The 21,916-nt window shown below is 38.7% G+C and overlaps 1 protein-coding gene across 1 annotated transcript; it reads right to left on the reverse strand.

Annotated features, from left to right (window-relative positions):
- Nucleotides 1-26: 26 nt before the first annotated feature.
- Nucleotides 27-21,916, reverse strand: LOC122781760 (pyridoxal kinase-like). Its single transcript, XM_044045758.1, has 11 exons — nt 21,536-21,916; nt 13,941-13,995; nt 9,477-9,581; nt 8,618-8,701; nt 7,316-7,350; nt 6,868-6,953; nt 6,133-6,178; nt 5,934-6,045; nt 5,693-5,829; nt 5,524-5,590; nt 27-4,997 (listed from the first exon to the last, which is right to left on the reverse strand). Exons 1-11 carry the CDS (start codon nt 21,614-21,616, stop codon nt 4,882-4,884), a joined length of 924 nt encoding a protein of 307 aa, XP_043901693.1. The 5' UTR covers nt 21,617-21,916; the 3' UTR covers nt 27-4,881.

Here is a 21,916-nt window from a genome sequence, read left to right on the forward strand (position 1 = left end):
TATCAATATAGAAATGATGAGATCGGTCAATTTTTCACAATTCTTATTTTCTCTTTATTGCATTAGAACATACATTTCTCATATATCTATATATATCTATTTATATATATTTTATAAACGTGAATTTGTACACTACAATCTTTTATTGTAACATGTTAGAAAATACTTGTAACGCTCCAAAAACATAGCACTAAAAACAGTTACCAAACAATGATTATTACATTTCCTTTGTTTTTTTTTTGTTTTGTGTTGTTTTGGCCACCAAGAACAGGAAAAACAAGATGGTGGAGATGGAACCATCAATCAGGAGGAGAGGACCACAGTCTGAGACAAGATGGTTAGGAATCTGTTTTTTTTTTCTTCTCTCCTATTTGGCAGACATTTTGTAATCAATCCACAGAGGGGTTGAGGGTTGGTTCTATTACCACAGGTACAAAGAGGCGAAAAAGCAAAACAAAGCCATGTTCATTATTTTTTTTACCTCTGTCCTTTATCTATAATCAAGTTTCTTGAAGCGATCTTGTTGGGAAAGGGTTGCTAAAACTGCTAATACTACACAAACATCCCAACTCTGCAGCTTTCAGCTCTTTCTTTAAACTTACTAGGTTGAATAACCTAATAATACCAGTTTACAGGCAACTACTCTGAGCCCACAAACTCTCAGCAGTCTGTGAAATGCTCTGTGCTCAGCACAAAAGTGGCTGATGAAGAAAAGTTGGACATTTAGCAGCGACATCATTTTTTGAGTAGATGGCGGTACAAACCATTTACAAGACCACTGAGAATAAATAACAGTTAGGCACAGAGCTCCATGTGACTCTGTCCTCCTAAATACTGTACTACTGTTTCACGACAGGAATTTAATCTCTAAAACGTTAAATCAGAGCTACTTGTGCTGTTGATTGTGACGGTCAAGCAAATGTGTCACCATTTTCTAGTTAGTGGTGGTGTTTAATGGCAGTTGGCTTTCTGTAATGTGTTACATTACTGTCTTCTTCTGGATTTAATCATCCATTACCTGATTCCCTCCTTAGCCATTACTCAGATGGCGTCGCTTTCTATCCAAAGACAAGTATGTACTTATGTATAGAACAAAGGCATATATGGGGTGAAGCTGGGGTACAATATAACACTCATTTACTCACACAACATTTAAGGTTCTTAAATCTAGTGACACAACTGACACCGCAAGGAGGCGAATGGAGTGGCGTGGAGAGATACTGCATTTTGGTGGCTGGAAGGGGAGGAAGAGCACAAGGAGACACGAGGGGTGAAGGAATGTCCCCATTTCAACATGTCCAGGGCAATAACAGTCCTCTATTTTTATTTATTTTTTGGTCAGGGAGGAATTTGTGCAACAATGTGTCCCATCACAGAATGATTGTCCTCTTTGACACACATCACTTCCTCTATATACTAATAACCCCCCTTCTCTCTCATCCTCCATCCTTGTTAGGTTTTTCAGCAATTTTTCATCTCTAACTCTAACCCACATACACACAAAAAGTACACACACACACGTATGTATATATAAATGTATACATACACACTCTCACAAACAACACACAACAGGTAGACACATTTTGACCTAACAGTAAAACTGGTCAGTTAAGAGGAGTGGACAGTGATAGTGCACATGTTGATTTTAGCAGAGCTGAAAGCTGATTGGTTACTGATATGACAATCAGTGCCCCAGTGGTAAAATATCACTGCAAACGCAATAAAACCAACATTATATGTAACAGTTAATAAGAATGAGGCCGCATCCTCAAATCAGAGAGCGTCAAAAACAATTCTGATAAATCGTTTTAAGTCATTTATCAAGTGAAACTTGCTGATTTCAGCTTCTCTGTTCTTCTATGTATAATTACAAACTGAATCCATGTCAGTTCTGAATTGGAAAATAGAAAGATATTTGAAGAGAATGGCTTGCGTCAATGCATAAAAAAACGAATAATAATAAAAAATGTAACGCCTTACAACCCTAAATCAGCATGTATGGTCTCATCCCTTGCCCCTTTCAAATGTACAGTCAAAAAAAGTCTCACATTCCCTTCCTTCCCCCTCTCCTCCTCTCTCCTCTTCCTCAGTGAGCAGTATTATGATGTTGTATAATGTCAAGTTCCTAAGGCAGTATCACAGTACAGTCCATAGAGAAACAACAGCAGTACAGAAATACACTGGTCTGCCCAGAACCTTAGATCCAGCTCAGTTGGGACACTGACAGTATCTAGATTTACTTGTTTTGTTTTTTAAGCCTCAAGTTATTTGGTTTCCAAAAGTGTGAGATGTTGCCAAGCAGAGTTCACTCACATTGTTGCCGTTTACTGTTGTTGAAAGATTGTTGAACATTCAAACCAGGAAGAAAAGAGGGATTTAGAAAAGAAAAACCTAAACAATGTGAAAATCTCATCTGCTGTGGTGCCCTGGTAGCTCAGTGGGCTAAGGCACATGCTGAGTTCTTGCAACATCATTGAGTTGAAACTGGCTCATGACATTTTCTCATCACCACCCACCACACTCCAGTGAAAAACAGAATGTGACAGCTATTTTGGAATAATTATTATTAAAGATGACTCTGATCATTTCAGATAGATTGTACTGAGTCAAATTAACTCAGGGGAAGACAACGCAACTGTTTCATGGAGGAAAGTTTGCTAGTTTACTGTAGGACATCAAACCTACTGCTCAGCCAGAAGGAAACAAGAAAATCTAGTTTCTATGGCATCTTAAAATCATTATGTAAAAATATTAAACATTGGTTGGATCAATACTCCCAGATGCAAGAGTATTAAGCTAAAGTGATATACATATAAACGTTATAATTATAATAAAAATTATAACGTAAAAAAAAGAGACGCTAAAGAGAAGACAAACATGACATATTCAACTCTTTTCTAATCAGGTATTTCATTTTTCCTGAAACTCGAGTGGCTGTCATCATTTCTGTCATCAGTGGAGTGTGAAGTGAATCAAAACTGCGTTTTCCACAACAGACATTTGGATGTTAAGGGGAAGTCTCCTGCTGTGTCGAGGAGAGTCTCGAGGCCTCCACTAAATTCAGTGGCACAACTCTCAGATATAAGGTTCTGGGCCAGAGCTGGGCTGGGAACCACCCAGCTATGATGTTGTGGATCAGTTCTGGCGCTGAGGCAGCTGATTTTCGACTGGTCTAAGAATGTTCAGCTGGGGGCAGCTCTGACAGCTCCAGGTGTCCATATTTTTCTTTAAGTTGAGATGAAACAGGTTCTAACTATAAACTATGATTATTAGACAGTTACCTATTACTAAAAGTGACAGCACCTGGAGCCCCTGGTGCTGTCCACAGAGCCAGAACCAGCCCATGATTATGTCTCTGGTTTTGGTGATATTGTAGTGTGTGTGGTCTATAGTACAGTAGCATCAACACAATGGTCCAACAGACAGATCAGATAGAAGATATCATACAGATGGTCCAATACAGTTATGGTACAACATCTATACATCAACTATACATTGTGCGTTTTTTTTTCCTTTGTTATTATTGTCAAGGGGGTTTGGGGGTTAAGACTTGGTCACATTACATCACTGCTGTAAGACAGGGAGGGGGGGTTGAAATAGTGGTGGGGCAGAGCCATAGATCAACAGTGATTGATCTTTACAAGTTGACAGTACGACCGGTGCGATGCTGCTACTTGGCAACTGGTGTGGAGGACCGTCGCTAGCGTGCAACACAGTCAAAAATAATACAGAGTATGTGAGCTGAGCGGAGTGGCAGTAATAGAGCAATAAAGTAGGCAAAGTTTAAAGGCAAAGCTCAAGTCTGTAGTTTATTTCTAAAACACTTTTGTGTTTTTTTTTTTAATTGTCTACATGTCCGGATAGCTGTCAATAAATAAAACTGGAGAAAAAACCCCAAACAATCTGGTGTAGTAGCAGTGTGGAAAATGTTGAAATAGCAGGCTACACTAAAACAGTGTTTTAGAAACAAATTACGGACTACAGCTTTAATAATTTAGAGGTAGAGTTTGGGAGCAATTTTATCTCACTGAAACAGTCAGTAGCTGGAATCCATTTACCATTTTGGATAAATACTAAAAAATATGTTGTGTCTCATTAAAAATATTCTTTAAAAACAGAGCCATAACATAACGTGTGTGTATAGTATTGTTAAGTTTTCCCATTGTGTTTTGATTCATGTATTAAAATATCATCAAGTGTGATTCCATGAGGGTAAAAAATACTTTTACCACCTCCTCTCAGTTAACGTATTAATTCCTCACTCCCAACTTTCCACTCCTCACAAAAGTAATCACCTGAATAGGTCTTAACAGTCAAAGACTCACTCCATCTTTCCCATAACATATGCCAGCACCTTATGTCTAAATCTGAATTTAACAAACACTGTATTGTAACAATATCTGAGCATCTTATATCTTACTGTTAACGGTCGTACAATATTGATATTTTTTTAATTGTTTGACTACATATTAGATAAATGTCAGAGTGAGAAACAACACTTCAGCCCCTCAGTTTTCCATTAAACAGAAGCCGTGCATTCCACTCACATACCCTGTTAGAGAAGAGGCAAAAAGTGGCCACCACAGTCTCACAGAACACACCTTCTGTCTATCCATGGCTCTGGTTCTGAAACAGGGTTTGGGTTCAAGGGTCTAAGAGTTGCAGGTGAAGGGTTTGGTCTAAGGGATCAGGACACTGAGGAGTTTAGGGGCTTAAGTAGTTACAATACTAATGTTTTTTTTTGTTTTCTTTTTGAAGAGTCTGGATGATGTGGTGTTTACGTTAAGGTTCACAGCAATGAGAGAGATTTTACCGAGATACAGGAGTCGAGAGATTTATGGGTGAGGACAAGGTTAGTATGAGTCTTATGGGTCACTAATGTTAGGATATGACTGTAGCCTCCGCAACTATAGCAGGGTCTTCTATGTCGGCTTTACTCTGAACCATCCTCAGCTCCAGCTGTGGAGGACTGGGCCTCCGACCAGGACCTGCTAACTCTGAGGGAGGGAGGGAGAGAGAGGGGGAGACAGGAATAAATAAATAAGGATCATTTTAAAGCCATTTTCTGCAATTTACCAACATAGACTGTTAGTTACCAACTTGAGAACAAAAGGGACCACTCCAGTACAACTACTAAGTGTGGCTAAAACATAACAAAAGAGCAGCTGAAACTACAGCAGGTCTGACATTTTCAAGCATTGGCAGAGGAAATAAAAGTCCTGGGCTCCTTAACCAGGCATTTAAAAGGTTACAACAAACATATTGAACTGCTGTAAGAGGAGATTGCACATCATGAAAAATGCAAAGATAGAGCAACATGTTGCAGATTTACATTTCATATATGCACACATTCATAATACTGCATCTGCATGTCACTCCAAACATTTAATCACTATGACTAAAAACAGAAACCATTGCATAAATCTATGCATACATTTGAAAATTCAGGTTTTTTTTAAAGGTGGTTAAAATTGAAATATTTTTTGTCTCTAGTATAAAAACAGACTTTTGGGCTTTTCTTACCATGAGCATAAGATATGGTCCTCTGAATAACATGGTGCATCACTGAAAACGTCTTCTCACAGGCCGTCTGGGAGTAAGACAGTAAAACAGAGCAACTGTTACGTGTTTGACTGTGTTAGAATGTGTGTGCGCTTGTCTTCCAGCTGCTTGAGTAGCTGTGCCTTTGTACCTTTAGGTCATTAGGGTAGTGGTGTGTCCACGCAAGCATCATAGCAGCAAACAAGTCTCCAGTTCCTACAAAGACGGCGTCCACTTTGGGAACTTCTATTCGAACTCTCTGTGTTGTCCTGCTGCCGTCTGGACGAACTTAAGAGCGGAACAGAGGCACAACATGTTTGTGAGAACGGAATCAAACCTACCTCACACAGACAAACACATACAGTTAGCGTCGTCTTTAAGACATCACCTACCATGGCGCTGGCTGCCCAGTGATACCAGGAAGCGGTCACCCAGTCTGGAGGGCAGATCAGAGGAGGTGATGACCACTGTGTCTGGGCCCATAGCATGAAGAAGGTCCATAACCTACATAACGACAACATTTCTTCTCCTGTAAACAAAGAAGCTATGCAAACATGAAATGAAGGCTGAGATTAACACTTAGTTTATTACCTCTACAGCATCTTTCTCCGTGCTAATGTTTTTCCCCGTCAGTAATCTGAAACACAAATGGACTCAAGGTCAATGGCACTGAAACAGAGACACTAACAAATTCAATGATGAAACACAGGAACACAGAAAGAGTGTAAGGACATCTGCAGAGCAGACTGAAGACAGAGTGAGACACCACTAGGTGGAGCAACACCACAGTCAAACTGGACTTGAATTGAGCAGACACAGATCTCTCTTTTACTGAGGTTCAATGTTACGGTTTTTCATAGATTATAAATCCATGATTTATAATGTGCTTGTTTCTCTGTACAGATTATTAAAATGTAATTTAAATTGTTGCAGAAACTCTCAGACATGTACTGAAAATAGTAGTTACTTAAAAAAATAATGCTACACATGTAGCCATAGAACACAAGGCATCATCCCTTTTGGGCATGACTTTATATAAAGGCATTATAAAGCTTCTCAACTTGGAACAAACTGTTTCTTTATGAGAGACAGGTTAGATACAGTTACAATTGTGTCATGTTTTAAGTAGACAAGGTTATAGTGGAGGAGATAAGCTAACGCACATTTTTGTTTTATTAGTTTCCAGGTTTCTGGGACCACAAAATGGAGGTATTCGATAACAAAATGTGTGGCATTACATAAAGACAGTTTCTGCTAAAACAGGTGAATGTCACATAGACTGAATGAACAATTTAACACATCATTAAGTCAATGACTTGTACTCACTCAGCTTCAAACTGGTTTGGAGTAATAATGTCAGCAACAGGAACCACCTTGTTCTTATAGACTGGATAAAGATTCTGCGGAACGTACTGTGGATCAAAATGCAAGTGTTAGAGTCACGATACATAATGCAAGCCAGAAATAGAGCCTGAGGAAGAACTGCACACCCAGTTAAATACAGATTTGCTTTGATTTTTGTTTTCACGGCTTTAAATCGTGAGCGCAAACCGACAGAATATGATCTAAATCCCTGTAAACACAAGTCTGAGAAAATCCTCGTATCACACCCCCACAACACGAACACACTACAACACATGGAACATGCACATATACAGATATCCACACTAAAACCCTTCCCCACACATTAAAATCTATCAAATTACAAAAGACATTAACAAAGACACACACCTGCACAAACAGTACAAGGAGCATAAACTGACAATAGCCTCACCATAGATCCATGATCGCCGAGGACGGGGTCACATACTGAAATTAAATACAAACAAAGTCAAACAATAAACACGGACACAATCATCATAGTAAATGAATACCATGGTGACAGGAGGCATCAACCTGGCTTAGATTTTAATTGACTTTTGGCACTAACTTTATCAAAAGGTACAGAAGGCAGGGATCTGTTTGGTGGTATTGATCCATAATTCCTTAATAACCTTTCAGAATAATGTAAATCAAATGATCTGAGAGAGAACAACAACACTTTTGCACTTTCTGTTTACAGCCTCACTATAAATCTGTAAACACCACAGGGCAGTTCAGAGATGTAATGACAAACTATTTAACTAATAAATATTATGGAATGACTCATCGACATTAAATCTGCCCCAACTATCAAACATTTTAAATCAATTTTTAAAGATCTGGAGATTTTTACCATTTACCATTTTTATTTTGTAAAGCACTTTGGTAAACCCTGCTTTTTTGAATGTGCTTTAGAACATTTTTTATTTGACTATTTTATTTGACATCTGTTCTATGACGATGTGTAAAATGGCAACTACTAACTACTTTATGAGGTGGTGCCACGACATACATGGTGTATTAATAATCACCTACTGCCACTACAACTACTTTACTAATAGCAAATATTGAGATGAAAGAAAAAAAGAGGGTATGTATTCCCTTTGTCTGTTACAGTAATACAATTTCAAATTGGTCTTATGACAGTAGTAAGTCACATGATGAGAAAGCTATTTTTAAAAGGGATTATTAGATTATTAACATACAAAGTGTACGAGGAAATGAAAAATGGGATAAATGGTAGCAAATGCAGTTATTTTCTCATTTAAGCAGCTAAAGCCTGGACATCTGCGAGGGTGACGTTCCAAAAACATCCAGAGATGACTGTGTGAACTCAGAGGCCAGGTCATGTGATGTTCAAAAGTACCATGTAGTCTTGATAAGCAAACATTTTTGGGAACTACTTTACTGTTTAATGCAGCAAGTCAGAGTCAAGCTTGAATGTGTTAAAAAACTTTTCAGAAAAGCGTTTACACTTTGCAAAGTGTGCACTCTGAGTACAACCCATATTACATCTCCACTGATGCAACAGAAACAGCACATTACCCAAACTGCATTAATTAACCTTTAGGAAGAACAAGTGCCTGAAGCTGGCTACAGGCCATGAGAATCAGCAATTACTTTCTCAAGTGTATAAATACAGTACATTTAAGTCCTTCCAAAACTGTGACTACACTAAAAAAAAAAAAAAACATACATTCACAACAGTACTGACCGTACACCAGGTTGGGATTGGCTCGCTTTAACTCCTGAACTATGTCCACCACCATCTCTAAGAAGGATGTGTCTCTGGTATACCCTGCACACAACACACACAGATGAAACCATACACATATACAAACAGAATGATTGTGTCGTCCTATCAGTGGTACAGCTCTAGAAGGTAGAGAAGCTGCAGTAACTTTGTGATGATAATGTGGTATTTACTACTAATGCTTAAACTTTAGACCTGCACACTATTTTTGAAAATGTGTCATCAGTATATCAGCATGTGCATACATGTTTATATTGCTAATTGGTGGTCAAAGACATTTGAGTTTAATTTGCTTAGAGAACTGCAGTTGGATTTTAACTTTTTAAACTTGATATTTTCATTTATTCATTTCAAGAATCCAGGTAGACAAAGATGTTTGTGTTAGGTATAAAGAACATGTTGGGGACCTTTAGTTGTTGGAATGGAAGTAATGCACTTAATCTTTCTTTCACATTGAGCAGGCTAATCACTGTCAGGTTCTATGTTAGCAGTGACCCTAAAAGAAGTCCTATAATCATCCTAAAATTGCAAATTACATGTTTTCCTAAAATGTTGTAGTCCTATAATACATTCCAGTAAGGTGCAACTTTAAAGATTTGTTTAGGTTACAGAAATAATCATTTCTGATTACTTCATTATATCCTAAGGTGATTTGATTGATTAAGAGAATTCAGCTAGAGAAGTACTAATGTAAAGAAACTGGAGGGGACATTAAAGCTAGATTCATTGAATATGTTTTCACTTCTGACCAAAAATGACTTTGACAATAAATGAATGAAAAGATTTAATCTTACTAAAAATATCCAAACATATTATTTACCTGTTAAAACGTAATCATAGTGGTGAACATTGTTCAGTTTGATTCCCTCATAAAGAACATGGAGCTCGTCTGCTGTCAACACCTGGCCTTTCCAATGGGAATAACCTGCAGAGAGGAGAAGGGATCGTGTTTGCCAAGTTGCTGACTCACATGTTGTGCAAAGCGTTTTGTAGTTGTCTAGCACATTTACACACACACACACACACACACACACACACACACACACAGAGAGACACACACACACACACACACAGATTCACACTCTTCATTATCATTACAATCTATAGCTAGTTCATCAATAATACCATTAATAATAAAACAACAATACTACTATTAAAAATAACAACAAGCCAATATTTTTATCACTATATAAATATATACATTTCTACTAAATTAAGGATTACTGGTCTGAACTGATACTTGTAAATGTCACTGGTACAAAAACACATTTCTGCAAAACTTCAACAAGTTCATTCCAACATACAAATACAGCATCTTGCCTGACTGCAGTCACATAATCAGCATTCAGACAATCACGCACATATTGACAACAGTTTCACCTGTTTCGCTTTGTTTAACAATAAGAGGCAACAAAATAAGAACACACACACACAAGTTTGCACAGATAATCTCCTTAGGACACTGCACTGCATTCAGCCTTGACCAAAGGTGTTATCCGTAACCTGAACCATAACCAGCTCATGCCTAACACTAACCTTAACCTAACCACTATTCAAATGTTGGCCCTAAATTTAAACCAGTTCCTTTCGAAATTAGTTCCTGCCTCATTACGACCAGGTTTTGGACTCCATGAGGACTACTTGTCCTGACAAGGTCAGTGTGTATGCCAGAAAAGGTCCCAAAGGGGTCACAAATACAAGAAAACACACACACACACACATTCTCAAACAGCACTCTTACTGAGATCCTTATCCTAACCTTAACCAAAATGTCCTCACTCCCTATAGTTTTTGGGCAGAGGAGCTTCTGCTGACAAACATACCTATGTCATGTGTGAAGGGGTGTGTGTGTGTGTGTGTGTGTGTGTATATAACATAAGTGTGTGCTGTATGCACAGATCTGCATATGACGTAAAGGCCAGTGAGAGCAGTTTGCATTTGTGCACGTCTGTCTGCATATGACATGTTTGCTGCAGGCCGATGATGTCGCAGCTCCAGGTGAGTCACAGCCGGGTCACGTGATGCTGATGGTGATGGTGGTGGTGGTGGTGGTGGGGGGGTTCTGGTTGCTAAGCAACAAGCAGGGAGAAAGCCAAAGGGGCTAAGAAAGAGATGTGTAGTGTATGTGTGTATGTGTGAGGGAGAAAATGAAGCAGGCCTACAGATAAGAGCTGCTTCTGACGTCATCATTCGCTGCTGTCGCAATTCATAGTGCCTGCTGCTGTTTACTGCTGTGTCCCATCTCTTTCTCTCTCTCTCTCCACCCCTTCCGCCCTTCTCTCCATTATGATTCATTTTTTCCCCCGTGTCCCTCTCTCTATTCACCCTCACACGTGCAACCGTCTTCTCTGACATGTCACACCGAATTACACATTCTGCTAGGCGGGATTTAACATTTTAATTTCCAACTCCAACAAGATCTGATTAAAGTAGCGCCTGTCGCAGGCATTTCTTGGTTAACGTCACTCACAGTAACATGATTTACACCAGACGTGTGACTAAATGTTGGACATAGCTTAACTTTTACCACGACACAATCTAACGACATCGGGCCACAGTCAGGCAGACATCTCTGTGTTCACAGTTTACTAAGAGATAATACAACACAAAGAAAATGTCTCTCCAAAAACATCCTTTAGGTTTCTTGGTAAAATGTTGTAAATGCCCATTACAACATAAATTCAAATAAAACTGTTGCAAAGAAAGTCATTGCTACAGTCAGGCATATGTCGAGAAAATCTTGATGAGTCACTCATGCACACAGAATAAATATGAGAGCATACAGTTACTCCATGTTGGACTGCAAGTCTAGCTAGCTAATATTTAAGAATGTTGCTGTAATGTCTCATGTTATTATTTGCTATAAGGGATTTCATAAAAAGTGGTATCATTCAGGATTTGGTAGCAAAGTCTAGATACTGATATCAATACCGTATTGAAATATTTGAATCATGGTACAACCATGATGTGATAAGCAATCCATGGCCCACAATAACAATGTCACAAGACAACAATAATCAGTACATTACAAAACAATCGTGTTGCAGTACATCACAATATCGATTTAACCAAAGGAAACATGATGTCCCTGACTGTGGTAAAAGTCATTCCTGTGATAAGCACAACCACAAGAATTGATGGGAAATCTCTTCAGAGCGTCACCTACATGTTTAATGAATGCAATCAGAGACAAATTGGTCTGCTGCTTCTTTTATTAGGCTAATTTGGGTTGAGTTGTACTATTTTACAGTGTTTAAGAACATGACCTGGATTGTTTTTTTTTTACAGTTTTGTTTAATTTCAAAAACTTTAAGAAGATCATCAACATTTAAGATAAAATAAGATTGGATTAGATATGATAATTCACTATTTGAGCTGCACCTAAGGATTATTTTCATAATCGATTAATCTGTCAATTATGTTCTCGATTAATTGAGTGATCGTATGGTCCATAAAATGTCAGAAAACGTTAAAAAAAACGTTGATCAGTGTTTGTCAAACCTGGAAATGATGATGCTCTCGAACGTCTTGTTTAGTCCACAAACCAAAATGATTCAGTTTTAATCATTTCTTTGTCATATGGAGCAAACAAATAAAGAAAACATTCACATTTAAGAAGCTAAAACAATCAGAAATCTTGTTTTAATACTGAAAAAAGCTTCAAACTGATGAATTGATTATCAAAATAGTTGATGAGTAATGGTTTCAGCTGTATTAGTGCACATCTATGGTGTCAAAGCAGCAAAGACAGCAAGGTAAAGGTAATACACTTAAAAACAAAAAATCTCTCTTGAATAAAATAAGGAAAAACAATTGTTGAACTCAACTGTTGAACCAGAAACCAGACTTTTCTGTAAATAAAGACGAAATCACAGTTGAGTGTTTCTGCAGAGGAACTTGGTCACAGGAAACTCTTATCTAACACAATCCAACACTTTCAATCAGCTACATTTTAACAACAGCATTTCGTTTGTCTCTGCATCTGATGGCCCTCACCCACACAACAACTTATCCAACACTAACAATTATGTTCACTCAGATGGTAAACAGCTTGCTTGACCTTTTCTGGTTTTAAACTGAATGTGACTGAGTAGAGGTAATTATATATGAAATACATGATGATTACTTGGATACTCAAGCTGAACAAAATGGAAAAAAAAACAACCTGTGCAGGCGGGACAAAAGAATGAAGAATGAAGACCTGTTTCTACACAGAGAACTGGCAAATCCTGACGCACAAGGAAATCATCTGTTCCACAACATTTGAAAAAAAGGAAGTCTAAACAACACATTAAAGTAGTGAACTTTAATGGGCTGAACCTGAGGACATCAGCTTTTATTCACGGAGAAGCAACAAGCAACAGCTGAGCCGATGTGTTTGTTTTCACAGCGCTCGGCTGATTCATTCCTCAAGCTCAGTCTGAATCAATAACATGAGACGAGACCACCCGTCAATGCACGACGGTGCAGAGTTGTGGCCCTTTACGACTATGGTCCTGGCTCACGTCGCCTCCGCGCGGCACGGCACGGTTTAGGTTGCAAATCCACTACAAAAAAGTACCGACTCAACGTGGGCGAAGTCATCACTGCATGGCTGCATGAAATCTAAATCTAAATCTTATACTTTATTAATCCCCTGAGGGAAATTATTTCTCTGCATTTGACCCATCCTAGAATTAGGAGCAGTGGGCTGCCACACTGATTAACGCCCCGGAGAGCAATGGAGGTTGGGTATCTTACTCAGGGGTACCTCAGCCCTTTTCACCTGGTCGGGACTTAAACCGGCAACCCTCCAGTTGAGTGAAGTTCCCTCTCCACTTGGCCACGGGCTGCGTTGACTTCATTTTACACAACTTAACATTGGCATTTATTTCCTGTGGTTAAATTTAAATCTATAGCAAATTTATCGCATTTAAAATGATAAAATAGTCGCTTTAAGCAAGATAATCCAGAGGAAGGGGGTGGTGCTAACTTCCAGTCTGACCTGTCATCACTGCAGCATCTGACACACAGCGACACCAAGCTTGTGTAAACTGTGAATGGAGTTAGTGGCCGGCAGCGTCACCGTTTGAAAGTGTCTCTGGTGACACTGGCTCTGAAGTTAGTGTCCTCCCAAACACCTGACTCACACATCTGTCAACTCATCATCCTCAACACGAGCACGGCTGCAATGACAACCGTCTCTCTAACGCTCACCAACACAACACAGTGACTCATACACACCCACACACGTTCTAAATAAAAACACACACGCACAGAGCTATGCTTTTAAAACCAAGCTTACCTGTGTGGTTGGAGAACTGGACAGAGTTAATGGAGTCCACTTCAAACCCTAAAACCTGCAAACAGGAGACAGAGAGGAGGCAGTTGTCATAAATCTGACAGAACAGTAAATTACAGTAAAGTTCCTCATGTTGAGATTCCGAGATTCACAATATTTAATATGAAGTGCTTTAATGTAAGATGGTTTAATATCAATATTCAAACTAATACTTAAAAAACTTCAAAAATTGAGTAGAAGTTATACTAGCAATATATAATATCTGAAGGTAAAATAAATGTTTTTATTTAAACATTTGAATTATTATTAGTGCGATTATTATTAACACTGCACAGTTTTGATGTCTTTTAAACTGTATTTCATGTTTATTTTGCAGTTTTTCGTACATATTTTTCACTAAATTTGTGTCTATTTTGAAGTGTTTTGTTAAGGTTTTGGATCTAGTTGAAAATACTTCAATTTAATAGTGTTTTTTCAATATGGAACACATTTTAACAATACTGCTCTATACCAATAACGGTATGAAATTTACCATTACATACTATTGCTTTTTTTCTGGTGTAGACATTTTTATATCTCAGGTCCATGAGGAATACGCAAATCATAAACACAACACAATTATATAAGAAAGAAGAAAAAGAGATTGTATTGTTCCCATGACCTTTTGCATGTCTCAATATCAACACCAACTCTTGCCAGCATCTGATCTGACTTTCATCCCCTTGCTCCTCTATGTGGTCATTTTGTGCATCTTTCCGTGCTTTAGTTATTATCTGAGCTCTATGAGTCAGAACAAAAATATGAACAGGTGCTTCACGTAGACACTTGGGCCCACAGGACACCCAACCTCTCATGCCAATCAGCAATCATCTCTTTTATAATATCCTGACATGGCCAGGACACACACCAATAGAAACACATTTGGTGAATCATTTTTCTGCCTCATCATGGGACATAATTGTAAACATGTATCTAGGACTCTGCGTGAGCGGACCTAAAAACAGCATCCACTCAGTTTAAGGATAACTGAAATGTGCACCCGTTACAAAACGTATTTTGTGATGTACTCCAGAGAGAAAAGACACATCACATGATGACTCATCCACATGCAGTCAATTGTTATCTGAATTACTTTATTTAATTGGACTGAAGCGGGAAGGAGGCAGGGTGAATGGGTTCTTTGTTTTCTTTAATTGACTGTAACTTTGAGAAACAAGAATCTGCTGCGTTCAGAGTTGACAGTGGCAGCGACTATCTCCCTTTGACCTTGAAAAGATTTGTCAAATGTGGTATAATGTGTTCTCTAAAAGGTGAAATACCAGCAAGAGGCATACAGGAAACATGCCAGCCTCTGTGTGTGGTGTAAGAAAACAGGACACAACCCCATTTCATCAGTATTGTAGAAGACCACTTCATGAATGTGCATCGTTTTTGTCTATTTGCTGTTCTTTTGTGTTTTGACTGTTTTCTCCTTTCATACAAGGGAAAAATACATATTTACCTCTCATATAATGCCATGTTCTCTAGGACGAAGTGAAACATCCTTGGAAAGTGTGCCCTATCACTAACTCTGTCTTTCTACAGTCAATCTAAATATTCAGTGAAGTATTTGTATCGTTATCGTTATAGTAAATGTATTTACACTCAATTGCAAGTTTAAAAGGGTACAACGTATTGGCTTTAATTAGCATTAAATGCTAATCACTTTTGTCACGACACAGGCTGATCGTGGGAGGAGCTGGAGACAAACCCAGCTGACATCGCAGGGCAAACACACAGAGATGTATGTTTTTGGACTGCGGGAGGAAGCCGCAGTACCAGGAGAAAAAGGAGAGAACATGTAAACTCCACACAGAAAGGCTCTAGGTCGAACGGGGATCTGAGACCCGGTGACCTCCTCCCTGTGAGTCAACAATGCTGGACACTGTATCAACCTTTTTACTTGAAATTTCTCTGTGGTTGTACTGCTAATGTAAAGCTGTAAATATTTGTTAGCGTGCTATTATTAACTAAACAATATTCCACACGGCAAACAGCTGAATCTTTGTTTTGAGAATACTGGTGGTGGACAAACCAAACGTTTGACCAAATGACGGAGGCAGTGGGGGATCATGGAAGACTGAACATAATAACTTCTTCACATTGGCTGTTCCATCCATCAGTGCATCTTAGAAAGTCAAGGGGAAGGTGGAGCCAAACCCATCAGACAGAGGCAGACAACATGCTCGAAAGGTCACCGGCCCATCACAGGTCCGACACAAAAACCATTCACACACATCCACACCGAAAATCAATTAACCTAATCCCAATCTGCATGTCTTTGGACCATGTGAGGAGTAGCCACAGAAAGAAATCTGTATCCATTAAATAAAAGACCTGAAGGCACCACTGGTACTTAAAATTCAGTTTAATCTCTGTTTGAAAGAATCTATGCAGTCTGGCTCTAAGGCAGCCTATCACCATCTGAGGCGACGTCACTAGGAGGAACCCTGTAGCAGCCAATCAGAGCCCTGCTTATTCATCCCACTGCCTTGTGACAAGAATGAGATTCTCCGTCCTGACAGCACAGAGAGGGGAACCCTGCACGCGCACTGACGATGTCACTGATCATCATTTTATCCCTTATCTTTCTAACACCAAATGAATCATGGTTATTACTCTGACAACTGAGAGAACTCTTCTTCACTGACCCCTGGGCTTCCTGTTAAATAGATCTTTATTTAACAGCCTGACAAGGTTGTTTTTCATGTATACAAGCCTCCGTGGCAGCTCATTCACAAACTGCAACACTCAACAGAAAAATAAATACTAGATAAGTGTTATTCTCTGTGACTGGATCTGATGTTTTATATGTAATGAGAACTTAGGTGTCCAGAAAACAATATTTGATAATATTCAGCGTAAAACATGGTGCCTGAAGGGGGTCTGTCTCTTTGGATTTAAGACTATAATATCCTTTGATGCAAGTTAAAATTAAAGCTTCCATAAATGTATGTATCATAAAGCTCTCCATAAAAAAAAGTTTAAAAAAGCAAAGGCTTAGTGTGGATATGTAAAAGACGATGAGAGAAATTCTGCTACTGTCAAATTCTGATTAAAATAACTGGAGATGAATAGGTTTTAAAACTCCTATTTGTGTCAAAACATACTTAACAACACTGCCAAATTGCATCAGACTAGACATATTTATTTTAAAAGTTCTTTGTTTGGTTTCTCTAATTTCCTCCACACATGATGCAAGTGTTCAGGATACCAGATGACACTTTTATACTCACATCATTTCTACATGAATATGGTCTGTGAACTTATTTATAGAGCAAGAAAGCTTGATTGTGCTGAACTGGTAACCATTATTATATTAACATTATCCTTTAGCATAAACAGGCTTTAATCGGGCGTAACAGCAAAAACGTTAATGGCTGAACCCTGAGTGAAATGCATCAAAGCGCAGGAGCCATTAGGATATAACCGCAAACTACATCGCGGCTGCTGCGGGCTAAAAATAGACCACGCACTTCTTACAACAAGTGACTGTGTCTTTCAGGACGACGGGACGTGTATTGTAGCCTCACTGTCAATACATGGTGCCACACTGATGCTCGTGGAAAAAAATATCATATAAAAACCACGAGCGTCGTCATTAGGCAATTACAGCCCCAAAGCAATCATCCTGCTGTCATCATTAGGGACCATAACGGGAAATGACAACAGAGAAGCCAATAACCTCTGTGTCCTTTCACATAATATCCAATCAATGCTTTGTCTTCAATACGCCTGCTCTTTTTAGTCCCTTCTTCAGCGTGTAAAGCTCTGCACTCTGTTCAAACCATACCTTAAAAGAGAGTGTTAATACAGGTGATGACTCAACACCACAGTCATTTGTTTTTCTATTAATAGACCGAAGAACAAGACGCATGTTGAGAGCCACTCAAAAGATGCAAGTGCTTAACAATCCAGGTTAATCGACTGATGCCTGGCCCCCCCTCCCCTCTTCTTCAGGGGTGGTGGGGTTCATACTCTGTATTCATTACACAGAAACAACAGAACAGGGAAAAGTTCATCATTCATCACGCTCCCGGCTGTCCCGATCACTCGGTTAAACAATTAGCTGTGACATTAACCATTAACACAGTATACAAATCAATGCCTGCTTTGGTCACCTTCCAGTGTAGTGATGTGCAACATACACTCGCCAACCATTAACATAACAATTTAGATGTGATCCATCAAAGCGACCCACGAACACCCACCAACATGTCCTTTTTGTCTGTAGTGGGACTAAATAAAAATCAGTATTCACTCCCACGTCAAATGACTCTGCAATAGACGCAGCTTTTTTACGTGCTCCAGCTCGAGCTGAACATTATAACTATGATATAATTCTCCGACTTCTGTTTGTTCTATCTTCCTATCTAAGTCATACACGGTGGGATCAGCAGTACTGTCACTATATACACCAGACTCCTCTGTTAAATGTTGGAGATTAACGCATGTTTAAGTCTTTCTAATTGTGTCTGACGTCACGCTCATGACACCAGTGACGACACTCTGACCAATCAGTGGTCGGTAGTCTGTTGACGTCACGTTTTGATGTCGGCTCAGCTCTCTTGGAACCTCGTCAGAGCAGGTACTAAAAAAGCACCAGCTAACAGGCGGAGTGGAAAAGCATTTTTTTCTGTCATGTTTTTCACATAGGTGGTTTAATTCAAACAAAACGAAAGGTGAACCTGCTCTAGTGGCAATATAGAATGAGTCAACTGTACACAAATGTATGATAAACCCACATATAGCTGCTACTTTTGTCATAAACGAGATATAAATATTGGGGATATCCTGATACCACTTTTTTTTATGTAGGTATCTGTGATGACTTTTCCTGATTTTAAAGGCTGTTGCATTGATAATCATATTTATTACATTGAATACATCTGTGAAATACACAAACTATATATAGTAATATTGATTAAAATACAACAAATGGATAAAACTACATTTAAAAATGTCATTTATTAACACATTAATTAATTTTAAGCCTAATTATTTGTGCTAAATCTGATCATATTTGTAGGCTATTTCATTGTTTCTAAGATACGCAAATATCTTTCACTAAACATTGAAAAGTCAAAGCCATAAACCAGGTATTATCAGAAATGAAAGGTAATAATAACTGTATTTTAAGCATGTAATACAGTAGATATTTTGAGTGTATTTACAGCATGGTGTCACTCTCTTTTCAGAAGTACAAACATCACAAAAGAAAAGTTTTCATGAGTCTGAAGGAGTGTGCAGCTTTATATTTCTCCATGTATCTCATATACCAGGATATAACCTCAGAATTTCCAGAATACATTCATACAAGCCACATCGCCCAGCCTTAATGACCACATCAGCTTGGTGATAAATATTTAGACTGAGCCATCAAACTTTTTGCAACTGACATATGCAACCGTGACTGTATCTTTGGCTTACAGGCAGCAGGCAAAGATTATTGTCACTGTTTAAAAATGTCCTCTATTGCCCCAGAGATGAATGGATGAGGTCAAAGGAGCATCATTCTCCCATCCCGACAGTGCTATTAAGATACAGTAGGTCTAGAAATGTGCAAATAGTCTCAGATGGTCCATCAATGGGAATTCTGCATCGATGACCGAGCAGACTGTCAGACAATTCATTAAGTCTTTACCATCATCCTCATACAAGAAGAACAAAGCAGAACACCAGTCCTCTGTCGCTCTTGGTGCACACAAGCAGAATGCACAATGTTGCTTTTGTGTCAATCTGTCTTGACAACAAACTACTCACTTCCTGTGTGCAGTGCAGGAATGTTGCACCGGTGATACAAGTTGCAAACAACATTACACTGAGAAACACAGAGTCATATGGCACTGATGGGATTTAATCAGCATAGCTAACCCATTTGACAAAGGTTTGAATATAATATGTATACATACATATATATATATATATATATATATATATATATATATATATATATATATATATATATATATATATATATATATATATATATGTATATATATATATATATATATATAGACATATACATATATATACATATGTACATATATATATAAATATATATACACATATATATATATATTTTTATATATATTTAAAGGCTATACACTACAGGTTTTGGAGTTCAGGAGGAGGAAGGCTTTCCTTTGTGTGGCTCATAGAGCTCTCCATTGCAGATATGCCTGACCAACATTAACCATAGGTCATAATCTTCTTAGCCAACAAATTAGCTTCCTTTGCAAATATATTGTGGAAACACAGCTATAGAGTTGTACTCATAGATAATAAACAGATACTAACCACGTTGTTATATATTTACATTTTTGACCTGTAGGGTTAACACTATAACACACTCTTCCACAAAAACCTCAAATTCAATTACAATGGAAGGAAAACAAAACAGCCTAAACCAATGTATATCTGATAAATCAATGCATCTTTATGGATAACTGGTGGAAGTTGTGATGTATGAGCTTTATATAAAGCACACAACAAAATGTTAGTGTGTCAACATCTTGTATTGAATTTAAACCATATTCTGGCAACATGCTTAACTCAGAGCTCAACTCTGACATAAAGATGGAAAACCTATGGGATTTTTCTTCCCATTCTGTGAAAGTTTATTATAAACCTAAAGCATTAAATAGCTGGACTGGTTATCCCCATGCTAAGGACTCACAGTTTATCAAAGGCATGAGGCTGGATTTGACATCTAGAATAGATGAATAGATATTCCCATACACAAACTATGAGCATTCCAGCTGTTTGCTGCTGTGAGATGATGGAAACCTGAGGGAGCCACAGCCGAGATGTGGTTACTCACTTCTCTGACCTCTAAGACAATAATTAGCTCACTTTTTTGCAAATACTGTTGGCCAGTGTAAATACTAACTGAGAGGATAACAGGGGCAAACCTGAACCCTGACTTGCATTGACCTGAGCGTAACAAACCTAGTTATCCATTTCACCAAATAGGGGTCATTTGATTAGCTCCATTATCACACACACAAATGTTCTACCTCTCATGAACAAACCAGCACTTGTGAAATTAGTTAACAGAGGAAATTAAGGATTTGAAACCATGCACTGAAGAGCATATGGTCCATTATCGGACAACCTCAATGACAGGTAACGTACTACAGTGTTTTTCCTTCAGATAATTAATCCCCTTAAGAAGTAAAACAAGAAAAACAGCATAAGTGGTATTTATCTATGTGGGGGAACAGGGTGTTTCACGACACCTGTCTTCGCATTTATTGCTTTGACATTTAGGTTACAATACGGTTATTTTTGTCCTTTTTACAGCCCGTTTACGAACACATCATAATTTGGCCTTCAGCATTTAACACAGCAGAAGGAATACATTCATTATTTCCAAAAGAAGCGTAAGCAAAGATGGTATTAAGTTAAAACGACGAAATTCTCGTTAGAAATCCCAGCATTTAAATCGGTTGGTCAGATAGCGTGGGTGACGGTGAACCGAGCGTGTCAGGCTGGGTCGTGTCCGGGTGTCTCGCGGTCAGGTGTCCGATAATGGGTGCATGTGAGGTTGTATTTACCTGTAATGGGAAAGAGGCGCTCTTATTGCCCACATATCCCCGGACTACATGGCTCTGTATGGACAGAACACGGCATTCCATGGCGGCTCCCGGTCAGCCGAGGAGAGATGCAGACAGTCCGTAATTTCAGCGATAATCACGTCTAAACATCACAGTACGGAGGGGGAGAAAAGAAACAAATCCAAACACAACGCTGGTCAATAACAGGCGACGTTCATTAGCTTGCTAGCTAACCAGCTGTGTCTGTCACCAGCAGGATAGCGGTGTGAGTGTGTATGAACCATACACTTGCGTGAACGCGTGTGTGTGTGTGTGTGTGTGAGACCACTGTGACGGTTGTAGCTGCAGATGAGCGCGGCGTGACGATGGGGGCGACACACA

This window comes from Solea senegalensis, linkage group LG15, assembly GCF_019176455.1.
Source record: "Solea senegalensis isolate Sse05_10M linkage group LG15, IFAPA_SoseM_1, whole genome shotgun sequence".
NCBI lineage: Eukaryota > Metazoa > Chordata > Actinopteri > Pleuronectiformes > Soleidae > Solea > Solea senegalensis.